This window comes from Chiloscyllium plagiosum, unplaced genomic scaffold (assembly GCF_037043375.1).
Source record: "Chiloscyllium plagiosum isolate Xiang-an unplaced genomic scaffold, Cpla_swu_hap1 HiC_scaffold_10, whole genome shotgun sequence".
Lineage (NCBI taxonomy): Eukaryota > Metazoa > Chordata > Chondrichthyes > Orectolobiformes > Hemiscylliidae > Chiloscyllium > Chiloscyllium plagiosum.
In genome coordinates this window covers 109018222-109032799 of record NW_028270148.1, presented here as the reverse complement: position 1 = coordinate 109032799, position 14578 = coordinate 109018222, and the positions used below count along the sequence as shown (strand labels likewise).

Below are 14578 nucleotides of genomic sequence, written 5' to 3'. Positions count from 1 at the left end.
AAGAGAGAGCATGATACTACACTGGAGACCTGGGCGAAGAGGAATTGGATAGTGCAGTAGTCATGGAGGTCAATACGCCACCTATCTGTAATAATCAGGACTCCAACTCATCCAACATTCATATTCCCCAATACAGCCTCATGCACTTAACAAAAGGCTCACACACTGCAAGCTCTTCAACGCATCAAACTAGCACTTCGCTCTCCCTTGCATTTTGAAGCCTGTCAGAAAAGCTGGGGTCACCGTCAGCAAGAAGTCTAGTGCAAACTTGACACGGGGCATAGTGATGCAGTTTCAGGTTTTCTGTGTTAGTCCATGTAAGTATACGGCAGAGTAGGGTTCTTGTGACACAGATATCTTGAAGTTTATTTATTAGGCTGCAATATCACAAACTTAAAGTCTGAATTCTGTATTTATTGATCTTATTGTAAATTATAGATAGATAACTGCTATACAAGCGGATGATTGAAGTTCAGGTGGAATATTGGAATATTACATGTTGTGATGCCTGAAAAGGACAGGCCAGTCTGATGTGGAATCTACACCATCATACAACACTTGGCATAGAGCTGGGAGACCATGCTTTCCAACATGGAAGTGCTAGGCCAATCCATTCACCCTCTTGTGACTGTAGCCATGGTGGCTCACACAAACGCAGCTACTATATGTCTGAGTACTGTAGTGGAAGCTCAGAGTAGAATCCCTACAGTGTGGAAGCAGATTATTTGGCCCATTAGTCCACAGTGACCCTCCAAACAGCATCCCACCTAGACTAAACCCTCTACCCTAACTCCAGGGGTTTTTGTTATTAGCTTTGAAGTTGATGGTCCTTTCCATTAGAAATGGAAAAAACAAAATCCCTCCAACAGATGTCAAAGTTCGATTTGAAAAGTAGCAACCACCTATTGAGGTAACTCTCCAACTCACAACCACAAGTGTCTGTCACCATCAGCAGCAGCATCACCAATGAGCCTTAGACACCACCTTCCAAACCTATGTCCATTAGCACCTAGAAGGTCAACAGCAGCAGATACATGGGAACATCGTCACCGGCAAGTTCTCCCCCAAGCCAATCACCATCCTGCCTTGCAAATATATTGCTGTCCCTTCACTGTCACTGGGTCAACATCCTGGAATTCACTCCCTATTTGTGGATCTGTGTACAGCAGGTGGACTGCAACGGGTTCAAGAAGGCAACTAGGGATGGGCAATAAATATTGCCCAGCAACGCCCACATTCCATGAGTGACTACAAAAAGTGTCAATGGTGTCTGGCCGAAGTGGACAGTGCATACGATCTCAAAGGCAGTACAGGCGCGATGAGATGTTGTAGCCCACATCATATGGTTACATGTTTCCACCCAAATAACAATTTCTGACACAACTGAACTTACCTGGAAGAAAAAAAGTTCTCATACTTTCTATGTTTTGCATTTCCTGTTTAAAACTCGTGTGTAAGCCATGGCCATTAAGTCTGCCACATGTTAAAATGTTTGTTATTGCTCTTGGTAATCGTCATAGTCCCATCAGACCAAAGGGCTGCTCTCTCGTAGAGTGAGAGGGACAACTGGTGGTGACTTTAACCTGGGGGTCACCACACCACAGGCGAGGGGAGAGGTTCAGAAGGAGGTATTTTCACGGTAACTTCAAAACTCACCGCAAAAACACCTCATTATGAACGTTGCTTGTCAGAATTTCACTCTTTCAAAACGTTCACAGTTACGGCTGAAAAATGATCCCCTGTTCTGTTTACGTCATTGAAATGTCTCCAGCCTCATAAGGAAGCCACATTAGAGTGTCTCCCAAAATAAACAGCCCACATTCCTCATTTTGCTTTTTCAGGCTGAGACAGATGGTTCTGATTTAAACATTTTGGGAACGAAGGATCCTGTGAACTGATGCAGATTCCAGGTTAAAAATACAACTTGCAAGATATTCATTTCTGCAGAGGTTAATGCCATTTCATTCTTTCATCTCTGCATTGGTTCATGTTTCTCTGTGGAAGTGAACCTCCTCTCTATAGCAACACCGGAGGTGATGTCATGGTCACTCAGTGTGGCCCATTGGTGCAACCTGGTGACGTGCCCTTTGACCTTTTTGATGAGCATGCCCTTTGACCTTTTTGTGGGCATTGCTGGTCAGACCAACATTCATTGTCCACCCCTAATTGCCCTGCTGGGAGTTAAGGGTTAAACACATTACTGAGAGTTTGGAATCACATGTAGGTTAAACTAGATTTCCTTCCCAAACAAAAATGAACCAGATGGGCTTTTATACAATTGCTTACACGGTAGTGTTTTTTAGTTTCAGACTTTTCTTTTCTTTGAACTCAAATTACCACCCTCTGCCACAGTGGGATTGGAACACACACTCTTCCAGAATGTGCTTCTGGATTAACAATATTATCATTGCATCCACTAGAATGAGGCTACTCTGGGCGTAATCCCCAGTGTGTATTGGAATTAGGCTGTGAAAGATCAGGATGCTCCAAATCCGTCTGTACAGGGTTGGTCAATATCCCACAATGCAAATGGTCAACCTCAGGAGGACTGATGTTGGCGCCATTTGTCTAGTAGTCAAGAGGCCAAGATTAAGGTGCTGCATGGAATACCAGTCAGATGAACATTGCTTGGCAGTACAGAATAGTATGGAAGCAAATCATTCAACCCATTGAGTCCACACTGACCCTCTGGAGAGTACCCCACCCACTTATTCTGTATTTCCCACGGCTAACCCATCTAAACTGCACATCCTTGGACACTACGGGCAATTATCATGGACAATCCACCTAACCTGCACATCTTTGGACTGTGGGAGGAAACTGGTGCACCCAGAGGTAACCCACACAGACACGGGGAGAACGTGCAAACTCCACACAGTCGCCTGAGGCTGGAATCTAACCCGGGTGCCTGGTGCTGGGAGGCCGCAGTGCTAACCACTGAGCCACCGTGCCGCCCTAATTTTGTTAGATTATTTGTCCATATACTGTGGGCATTGCTGGTGAGGTCAGCATTCAACGTCAATTCCTAATTTCCCTGGACAGGGCATTGATAAGCTGTTTTCTTAATCATTGCAGTCCTTGGCGTGCAGGACCACTCACAATACTATTGGGGAGGGAGTTGCAAAACCCAAACCAAATTGTCCAATATTAGATGTGATTCCACGATTGTACAGAACTTGTCAAATAATCCGGAAGGTGTGAAGCGATACACTGGGAACCACATTAGGACCGTCAGTCGGGTTTGTTGTGTGGTACACATGGGTATACTGCAAGTTACATATACAAGGCCCTGTTGTGACTCAATAAAACAAGTAACAGCTACTCTCTGGCTCATTTCTCAGGGTAATGCTTTGATAAATCAGAGTCAACCAGCCTGATTTAGTTATTTAAGTGAAACTCGTCAGTCATCTAACTGCTGCACTCTCCATAGCAATGCCTCTGCCAATCAGAATCCACTTGCCAACCAATCAGCAGTCTTCTCTCTTGCACTTATTTTCTCTCTACATGGCTAAGCCTGTGAATTGCCCCGATGAGTGCAAGTCAGAAAGTTTTCTTTCTTAGCAATATGTGACCACGCGACTACTTTTAATACTGTGTGTCTGAAAGTGTCAAAAGCATCCATGCCTGCTCCAGCAGCAGATTAGCACAGGCTGGAGGCAGAAAGGTGTTTTCTAATGGAGGTGAAAGGAAGTCGTTCTTTACAAAACAAAGATGATGAGTGTTGGAGGCTCAGCCAAGGATCACATAGGACACGGAGTTTGTAAATTCCCTGTTCTAGCCAATGGCGAGTGAGACAAACAAAATCAGTGCAAGGGAACAAAGTTGGATCAGTTCCAAATGGGTGTGGAATTTCGATGTGGCCATTTCAGTGAGTGGGCTATGTGTCATTTGGAGGTGCCAACGTTGATCTGGGGTGGACAAAGTTAAAAATCTCACAACACCAGGTTATAGTCCAACAGGTTTATTTGGAAGCACTAGCTTTCGGAGGGCTGCTCCTTTACCAGGTAGCTGTGGGGAGCAGGATCATAAGACACAGAATTTATAACGATTGCTATAAATTCTGTGTCTTATGATCCTGCTCCCCACAGCTACCTGATGAAGGAGCAGCGTTTTGAAAGCTAGTGCTTCCAAATAAACCTGTTGGACTATAACCTGGTGTTGTGAGATTTTTAACTTTGGGGTATGTGTGGCAGTGAAACTGAAGCCAAAATGGGATTTCTTGGATGTTGCTGAAACAGACAGTTGTCAGCGTGAGCAAGATGTACAGTGTAGGGTCCAACCTAACTTTGAAATAAGATTTGACAGGGTCAGGTTAAGCTTGATACACCCAAACTGGAGATTCAATAAAGGGTCAAAGACACTGCGTTTCTGATGGACCCACACCAAATGGTTTGCGTTCAAGCTTACACAGGCTCTGAGAAACAGGCCATTTGGCCCAACAGTCCCATGCTAGCAAAAATACCTGTATTATCTTCCACAAACGTGCTTGCCAAACATTTTGTTTACAGAGCAATGGATGGCTCAGTGGTTAGCACTGCTGCCTCACAGCACCAGTTCAACACAACCCTCAGGTAACTGTGTGTCAGTGCACGTTCTCCCAGCGTCTGCGTGGATTTCCCCCGGGTACTCCAGTTTCCTCCCACAGCCCGAAGATGTGCAGGTTAGGGTGGATTGGCCATAATATCCAGGGATTTGCATAATATCCAGGGATGTGCAGGCTAGGTGGGTTAGCCACGGAAATATGGGGTTACGGGGATAGGGATGGGTGGGATGCTGTTTGGAGGGTCAGTGCAGACTTAATTGGCTGAATGGCCTCTCTCTGCGCTGTTGGCATTCTATAATTCTAAAATGAAGGTTAGCAAAGACACAGATCAAATCAGATTGAAGAATCAAAATGCCCTTGATGTCATTGAAGCAAAATGCCAAGTGACCAGAATGGCTGATTTCTGCCAACCTGAAAATGGGAGGCTGTCCGCCAGTTAGTGGGAAGCACCTTTTGTGGGAACAACAACCAAAGGGGGCAAACATTTCCCAGGAAGGGCACGGAGCGGGAATTGGCAGAGATGGAGTGTCTCAGGTCTTCTCAGACTTGGCTCTGTTTTATAAGACCCAGCAAAAATACTCAAGATTGATAATCCTGCTGGGGAGTGGATGTGATTCATTTTCCAGAGAAACACGACCTTTCAGAAGATCCACGTGATCAGCTTTCTCTTCAGTCTTAGCTTCGTTCTCTACAGACCCTGTACTTTATCAGTCAGGGCCCATCAAATGAAGAATATCATTCCCTGTGGAGCTGGCTCCCTCTGCTGGACACACAGGTGAAGCCAGAATGAGAACAAAGCTGGAACCCACGATTAGTTGAGATGATTGTCTTCTTCATTGATATGCATCAGTTACCTTTCCTTATTTTTTATATATATGCATATATCCTATTTATACACACTGTTTCACTTCATGTCTTTGTCTGTTTAATTCTCCCTTTGGCAGTCAGAATGCTGTGTAAATATGATTCTTGATGAAATTGTCCACATACAGTAATCAGATACAGTCACTGCAGGGTTAGCAAATAGTGCTCAACAGTTGTTTGCAAACACATCGTACAATCAGTTCATATAATTTGTACATAAGAACACCAAAGGCTTAAAGTTTTTTTTCCCCAAATCTTCCCGACTTAAAACAGGAAAGAGGAACTGGCATCCTTCTGCCTTCCTACAGGAGGCCTATGGCCGCATTGGAGAGCATTGAAAAGAGGTTTACCAAGATGGCACCGGGATTGGAGTGTTTTAGCGACAAGGAGAGGTTGGACAAATTTGGATTATTTTCACCCGAGCTTCAGAGGCTGAGGGGCAACCTGATAAAAGTATATAAAATTATCAGAGGCTTGGTAGTTGGAGTCTTTTCTCCCAGGGTGGAAATCTCAAATACTCGAGGGCATAGGTTCAACGTGCATCATGGAATCCCTATAGTGTGGAAACAGGCCCTTTGGCCCAATAGGTCCACACCAATCCTCCAAAGTCCCACTCAGACCTCTTCCCCTACATTTACCTATGACTAATGTACCCAGTCCACACATTCCTGAACACTATGGGCAATTTAGCCTGGCCAGTCCACCCTAACCTGCACAGCTTTGGACCGTGGGTGGGAACTGGAGCGCCCAGAGGAAATCCACTCAGACAAGGGGAGAATATGCAAATTCCACATAGACAGTCATCCGAAGCTGGAATCGAACCTGGGTCCCATGTGCTGTGAGGCAACAACGCTAACCAATGAGTCACCGTGCAAGGGGGAAAGTTTAAAGGAGATGTGCAAGGCACGTTTTTTACACAGAGGTTCATAGGTGCCTGAAACATGGTGCCAGGGAAGGTGCTGGGAGCAGATATGATAACAACATTTAATAGGCATTTAGACAGGCACATGTACAGGCAGGGCATAGGGGGATATAGATCACGTGCAGGCAAGTGGGATGATCTTAGAATGGCAGCATGGTCAGCAAAGACATCCTGGGCTGAACAGCCTATCCAGTGGCGTCCTGTCTTATTTTATTCATTCGCGGGATGAGGGTGTTTCTGGCTAGGCATTTATTGTCCATCACCAATGTTCCAGATGCCCACTGCTGCTGAAGACTGCATAAATTTTACAATGCCTTTTAATCAGATATACTGATAATGTCACTGGTCTACCAATCCAGAACCCAGTCTAAGTGTTTTGGAGGCATGGGTTCAAAACCCAACACAACGTGTTGAATTCATTAACAAACAATCTGGAACAAAAGGTCTAGCAAGAATTGTTGATAGTTGTGAAAACCCACCTGGCTCATTAATGACCGTAGACATTAAGAAATCTGCCGTCCTTACCTGGTCTGGCCTACATGTGGCTCTAGACTCACAGCAAAGTAGTTACTCTTAACTGCCCTCTGGGTAATTAGGAATGGACAATAAATGCTGACCTGGCCAGAGACCCCCTCATCCCATGAATGAATAATAGGGTTAGGAGAGCTCTCAAGCAGCAGTCCATTCAGAAAAATGTGTGGCAGCATTGCAACAAAAATAAACAGAATAGGTTGATAAGGCCTTATGTCTAAATAAACTTTTAAATTGACACGGTACAAACTAATCACCATGAGGTGAACAATGAATGTGATGCAGTGGTAATGACCCTACCTCTCAGACAGGAGGCCTGGGTTCAAGTCCCCACCTGCTCCAGAGGTTGATTGGAAGGGTGGCACAGTGGTTAGCACTGCTGCCTCACAGCGCCAGAGATCCGGGTTCAATTCCAGCCTCGGGCGACTGTCTGTGTGGAGTTTGCACATTCTCCCTGTGTCTGCGTGGGTTTCCTCCCACAGTCCAAAGATGTGCAGGTTAGGTGAATTGGCCATGCTAAATTGCCTGTACTGTTAGGTGTAGGGGAATGGGTCTGGGTGGGTTGTCTTCGGAGGGTTGGTGTGAACTTGTTGGGCTGAAGGGCCTGTGTCCACACTGTAAGTAATCTAATCTAAAATGTTTACATTCACATTGAAGCTGTCCAAAATATGCAAAAAGGGACATGGGAGGGAATCAAAGACAACAACCTATTCAATGACTGAACACAATTCTCTATGACTCACCACTGTCAAGTACACAGACTCCGAATATGTCTGTAATAGGGCAATGGATATAAAACATATCCATTGTTTTAGTATTGGGACCAGGAGGTTGTTTGAGGTTATACATAGAGAGCTATACCTCCAGCCTCACAGTGGGATCCCTGATGGCATTGACCAAAAATAGAAAAACATCAGGTTCTGTCACCTTCAAAAGGGCATCAGAAAAGGTAAAGCATTTACAAAGCCTCAGCTTGAGGGACATAGACTTGAAATCTACTGGGTAGCACTGTGGCTCAGTGGTTAGCACTGCTGCCTCACAGTACCAGGGATCCAGGTTTGATTCCAGCTTCAGGGGTAACTATCTGTGTGGAGTTTGCACGTTCTCCCCGTGTCTGCGTGGGTTTCCTCTGTGTGCTTCAGTTTCCTCCCACAATGCAAAGATGTGCAGGTTATGGTGAATTGGCCATGCTAAATTGCCCACAGTGTTCAGGGATGTGTAGGTGAGATGCATTAGTCAGGGGTGAATAAAGGATAATGGGAATGGGTTTGGGGGGGTCGTGGGCCAAAGGGCCTATTTCCACACTGTCCGGATTCTATAAAACAATATTTGCTACGTACCCTTTTGATTGACTGCACCACTTCATGAATGTAAGATCGGATGATTTCAGTCTTCTCCCTGCAATCAGATAGTAAAATGTGTTCAGGTGTTGAATTCAATGCACGATACATTTGTTTGGTCTGCCTGTATTAATCTCTAGCACGACAGCGTCAGTACAAATTCAAGTGACAGATCTTTGAAAAGAATAATCCTTAATGTTCTGAGTCAGTCATGTGAACTGAACATGAGGTTACAAAGAATTAGTTCAGTGATGCTCAGATACAATTCACAACTGTGACTATTATTCAATCAGTCTACAGCTAATGTGTCCTCTACAATCGTAGATCTAACTTCCTGTGCACAAAAGGCCAGAAAAGTAAACATCCTTTATGTTAACCATCTTCACAATACCTTCAATGTTTTTAGCCATTGTTCTATTCATCAAAACGCACCTTTGTCTAAGCCTAATACATCAATTTTATCCTTTGCAAGCGATATTTTGAAAAACCATTCCCACTCTTCTGTATGTTCACCATATCCCAGCAATTCCGAAGGATATCTTCAAATTGAACATGCTGAAGAGAGTATCTCATTGCTGAAGATTTACAACTTGCATGTTTCAGAAAGGATGTGAAGAATGCCACGTCTCAGACCAGCACGACTTGTACTGTGGGAGGAAAGGATGTTGATTGGTTGGGGCATTGCCATGGAGAAAATAGTAAAGAACTATGGACTCCCAATGCTACTTGTGAGTCAAAAAGAAAGATGCAAGGCTTGAACATTTTCCTTTTGTTTACAGAGAATGGGTCTCTGCATTTGAATACACATTGCAGGTGTAAATGAGCTGCATTGCAAGCTTGGCTGATTGTCCATGAGAATGCTTTGGCCAAACGATGTCAACGTGCCAACCAATCAACATCCTTTCCTCCTGCAGTATAAGTTGTTGTGATGGTCTGAAATGTGACATTCTTGCATTTGTCCTGAAGAGGGCACGGTGGTTAAGATCTGGCCACACATCACTCTTTTCATCAACATTCAAGTGCTGTACGAGTGCACAATTGTTTATACATCCAATTCCCTTTTGAAAGTCACTATCGAATCTGGTTCCATCATTGTTTGCACATTCTCCCCATGTCTGCATGGGTTTCCTCTGGGTACTCCAGTTTCCTCCCACAGTCCAAAGATGTGCAGGTTAGGGTGAATTGGTCAGACTAAATTGCCCATAGAGTTAGGTGCAGGGGTAAATGCAGGGAATGGGTCTGGGTGGGTTACTCTTCAGAGGGTTGGTGTGCACTAGTTGGGCCGAAGGGCCTGTTTTTACACTGTAGGGAGTCTAAACTAATCTAATCTAATCTAAACCATTTGAAACCATAACACGCTGTGTTGAAAAAAAACACCTCATTTCCTACTTGGTCCTTTCGTCAATCCTTTTAGAATCGTGTCCTCTAATTATTGATCCTCAGGCCACCATCTATTCTATCCGAATCCCCACATAATTCTGATCACCTCGATGAAAGTTCCTCTGAACTTTCACGGCTGTAAGGAGAACAATCCCAGTTTTCCCAGTCTCCTCACATCAGCCTAAAATATCATGTGTTTGTCAATTTTGTGGCAATTGTTCCATGAGTGAAACAGTGACGATTAGAATTATGATGGATAGCAGAATTCTGCATTCAGCAGATATTTTCTTGAGAATTGCATTGACGTGACCTTTCTAGGATTCTGGATTAGTGTGGTGCTGGAAAAGCACAGCAGTTCAGGCAGCATCCGAGGAGCAGGAAAACCGACGTTTCGGGCAAAAGCCCTTCATCAGGAATAGACTAAACAATCATGAAGAACAGCATTGAGAGATTGGACATTCTTTAAAAGGACTGCGTTTATACTTTCTCAGTGAAACGTGCAATGGGGCAGATCTTCAGTTCGGTGGTGGGGCTAATGCATTCTCCACTGACAGCAATTTCAAATATGAGTCGCATTTTTTTTGTGAGGAATGGGATCTGGGTGTGGGATGTGGGAGGGTTAGTGCAACTTGGCTTTTAAATACATCTTGTGTACGATAGAGGACAAGTCCAACTTCCACTGTCAATCACCTCCCACATGTCAAGTTGTACACTTTGGTGTGAAAAATAAATAGGAAGTGTATTATTTAAATGGTGAGCTGTAGGGACGTGTAGCTGTACAACGTGATCTAGGAGTCCTTGTGCACCAGTCAATAAAAATAGACAGACAGGTGCAGTGAGCAATTAGGAAGGCAAATGGTATATTGGCTTTCACTGCAAGAGTTTGGAAGTAGGGATGTCTTACTTTGGTGAGACCTCACCTAGAGTACTGCATGCAGCTTTGGTCTCCCTACCAAATAAAGGATTGACTTGCCATTAAGGGAGTGCAACAGAGGTTTAACTAGGTTTATATTGGGGATGGCAGGACTGTCCTATGAAGGGAGATTGGTCTCCTGTTAAACTTAAAAGGGTGCAGAAAAAATTTACAAGAGTTTAAGTGACAGGGAGAAGTTGAATATACTGGGGCTATTTTCCCTGCAGTGTCGGAGGCTGAACGATGATCTTATCAAGATTTATAAAACCATGAGAGTATGGATAGGGTGAATAAGCAAGGACTTTTTCCCAGGATAGGGGAGTTCAAAATTAGAGGGCATAGCCTTAAGGTGAGAGGGAAAAGATATAAAAGGACCTAAGGGTCAACTTTTTCACACAGAGGGTGGTGTGTGTATGGAATGACCTGCCAGAGGAAGTGGTGGAGGCTGGCACAATTCCAGCATTTAAAAGGCATCTGGATGGGTATATGAATATGAAGGGTTTAGAGGGATATGGGTCAAATACTACAAATGGGACTAGATCAGTTTAGGATATCTGGTTGGCATGGACGAGTTGGATCGAAGGGTCTGTTTCTGTGCTGCACATCTCTATGACTCTATTACTGGGCCGGCATTTATATTGAGATGAGAAGGATGAGAGGGGATCTGAGTGAAATTCAGAAAATTCTCACAGGGCTGCAAAGATTGCATGCATGTAGGATGTTTTTCCTGGCTGGGGAGTCCAGAACTAGGGGTCAAAGTCTATGGATACATTTAGGACTGAGATGAGGAAACATTTTATCACACAAAGGACTGAGAACCTGTCGAATTCTCTACCACAGAGGGCTGTGGAGATCAAGTATATCAGAAAGAAAGATTTTTTTTTTAGATTTTAATGGCATCAAGGAATATGTGAAGAAATCACGAATACAGTGGCTCAGTGGTTAGCACTGCTACCTCACAGCACCAGGGACCTGGGTTCGGTTCCAGCCTCGGATGACTGACTGTGTGGAGTTTGCACATTCTCCCCGTGTCTACGTGGGTGTGCTCCGGTTTCCTCCCACGGTCCAAAGACCGTTAGGGTGGATTAGCCCAGTAAAGTGCCCCATTGTGTCCAGGGATGTGGCTCAGTCATGGGAAATGTGCAATTACAGGGATAGGGGGATGGGTCTGGGTGGGATATTTTTCGGACGGGGCGGTGTGGACTCAATAGGCCAATTGCCTGCTTCCATGCTGTAAGGATTCTATGATGTGATTTGCTGAGACAGAGGACCAGCTGTGGTCACTCTGAATGAAGGAGCAGAGCTGAAGGGCCAAATGGCCTATTCTTGCTCTACCTTTGTAAGGAAGCAAATCTCTGGGCATGATCGAGACATCAAGCACGAGACTTTGGGGGCAGGGTCAATTCTCTGTGGAACCTGAGCATGAAGATGTTGACACGTAAGTGGTGCTGGTCCAGGCTCCTGATGTTCACCACTACCCTACTCAGAAAACTCGGACCAATGTCTATGGTTGTGACACCAACAAAGCCTGTGTAACGTCCCAAATTATGGTCAGCAACAGCGTCACAAGTCAACTAATAATACATTAAGCATTTGTGAGGAAGGGTCACCCGAAATGTTAACTCTAATTTCTCCCCAAAGATGCTTGTAGACCTGCTGAGCTTTTCCAGCAATGTTTGTTTCTGTTTTTTGATGTCCAGCATCAGCAGTTCTTTCAGTTTTTAATGCATTTAGACAGCTCACTGCCATCCCATAGGTTTCTGCCAACACTGATGCGCAGGATTAAGGGGACAGCAAATATACTTCAGAGATAAAACAACCACAGAGACAGAATTATACAAAGGTGTAGGGGGTGTAGGGCAGATTGTGATATTACCCACCCCACAGAAAAGGCAACAAAACTCACAAAGTGCATCAGATGTTCACGTTCAGAGCAGAACAGCTTCTTGTATTTGATTTAAATTACAATCGGAATTAAATCCTTGGACAATGAACTGCAGCATTCGCAGGAAAAGAAAACCTTTCCAATCACACACGGCACAGCTGGATCTCAGGAAAGCCACAGCAGATTCGGGAGGTGGTTATTTGCCAATTGTTTAGGTATTGAGACACACACGCAGAGATGGCAGTGAGCTATTTACAGACTCCGTAATCTCCGCCAGGAAGAAAGAGGCAAACAAACTGCTACTATCACTCCCATCCTGCTGTGTCTATGAATGTGGAGCCTTGGTTTATTATCACACTTGCAATGACAGAGTTCTGTTGGAAGCCACACCATTATATATATAAAAAAGAACTGAATTTTATTCTCAAGACGTTCCTTTCAGCTTCAGTTTTGGCAGGGCAGGATTTTTGGGTTTACCTACTCTGACCTCAGAATCACAGAACCCTGCGTAACCAAGAGAAATGCTCTCTGTTGCATTTTTCCAAATGAGGCTATAACTGACTGAACTGACCCCACATATACAATGCCTTAAGAAATTTGCAAAAAACGACAAACTTGGAAAGCTCTGCCACAAAAACGGCGAAGGGATCCTTCAAAAGGGAACGGGATGAGTTGCTACAGGGGAAATAAAGAATTGCACGGTTGTTGGAAAAGGGGCAAGGAAGTGGAACAATTTGGACTCTGCCATTTCAGTGATTATAGTCTCTTGATCACTTGTTTGTCAGGGATTAATTAACTCCAGGAGTTAGCTTATTTAAAACAGTAAAACACATTAAAAATCAAACATTAAAAAGAACTGATTTCTGAGAGTGCTGGTTGCAGATCCAAAGCAGATGAACTCTCAGACAGAGTCACAACATTGTATACAGACAGCACGTGGGGTCCTTAAGACCATTAAACACAGGAGCAAAAATTAGGCCATTCAGTCCATCAAGTCTGCTCCGCCATTCAATCATGGCTGATAAGTTTCTCAACCTCATTCTCCTGCTTTCTCCCCCTAACCCCTGATCTCCCTGATATTCAAGAACCTATCTATCTCCCTCTTAAGTACACTCAATGACCGGGTCTCCACAGCCTTCAGTAGCAGTGAATTCCATAGATTCACCACTCTCTGGCTGAAGAAGTTTCTATCTCAAAGGTGAACTTTTTTAAAGGCAAAGTACACAATAGTTCTCTCAAAGAGCTGGTACAGGAGAGGTAGGCTGAATGGCTTCCTTGTGTACTTTTAAGATCAAATGACTGTGGTACCTTATCAATGGGAAGACAGTAATTAAGAGCGATGTGAGACCTGATCATATAATAGTTGTGTGAACTCCGCAGACCTCAGGTATGGCAGGTATATGGAGTTAGGTCAGAGATTACCAATGATCCTCAATGAGTGGTGGAAAAAGGCTTGAGGGGCTGAACGGCCTACTCCTGTTCCTATGCTTCTATAAATAATTAAACGACAATAACACGGCAATATGAAAATAGTCCCGGAGCCCCTACCCTTTCCCCTGACCACTACATTTCCCCCTGAACTCGCCATGCAGTTCCCTTTTAAAAGAAACAATACAGAAAGCCTTTGGAGCGCCACTGTTATTTTTCTGAAATGGTGCTCCATCAAACACTATCATTTGGGAGAAACTGGCCGACACATGAGCAGAAACAATTTTCAAAACGTTCATCGTCAGCCTTCCGGCTCTTTTGATGGACACTGCTGGAAAATGAGATAACCTTCTGAGCTGACAACCAGCAATTGAGGATCTACAGCAATTGCCTACGCTTTGGAAAATACAGTCTATTTGTCTGTCATGAATAAAAAGATAAAACTGCTCATGTCTGTCTTAAATGCCAAGGTCACTGACTGAGGATCTTAGTCGAAGAGTAGGAGTTACTTGCTCCTGAAGACAATTTGAGTGAGGCAAAGTTCTTTATTGCGTGGTTCATGGGCACCACATAAATGTGTGGTTTTCTTTCAAAGGGAATATTTTAATCCTTGTGACAAAAGCCAAGTCTTTGTCCACTGCCACAAAGGGAAACAATTTCTGTCTTATCATACATTTTGAGGAAGACCAAGTGCGACTTGAAATTTCCCTCTTGATTAAACATTTCTTTTGAGAAGGTTCCCTCTCACCAGGTCTCCCTCTGCCACAGAAGG

At 44.1% G+C, this 14578-nt stretch overlaps 1 protein-coding gene across 2 annotated transcripts in view; it reads right to left on the bottom strand.

The window, feature by feature from the left end:
- Window positions 1–14578, bottom strand: part of plcb1 (phospholipase C beta 1) — an 867193-nt gene that overhangs the window by 50443 nt on the left and 802172 nt on the right. For both annotated transcript variants that reach the window (XM_043696584.2, XM_043696585.2), the window contains exon 31: window positions 8201–8258. In XM_043696584.2, coding sequence (XP_043552519.1) covers window positions 8201–8258 — 58 coding nt within the window. The remainder of the gene's footprint in view (window positions 1–8200; window positions 8259–14578) is intronic.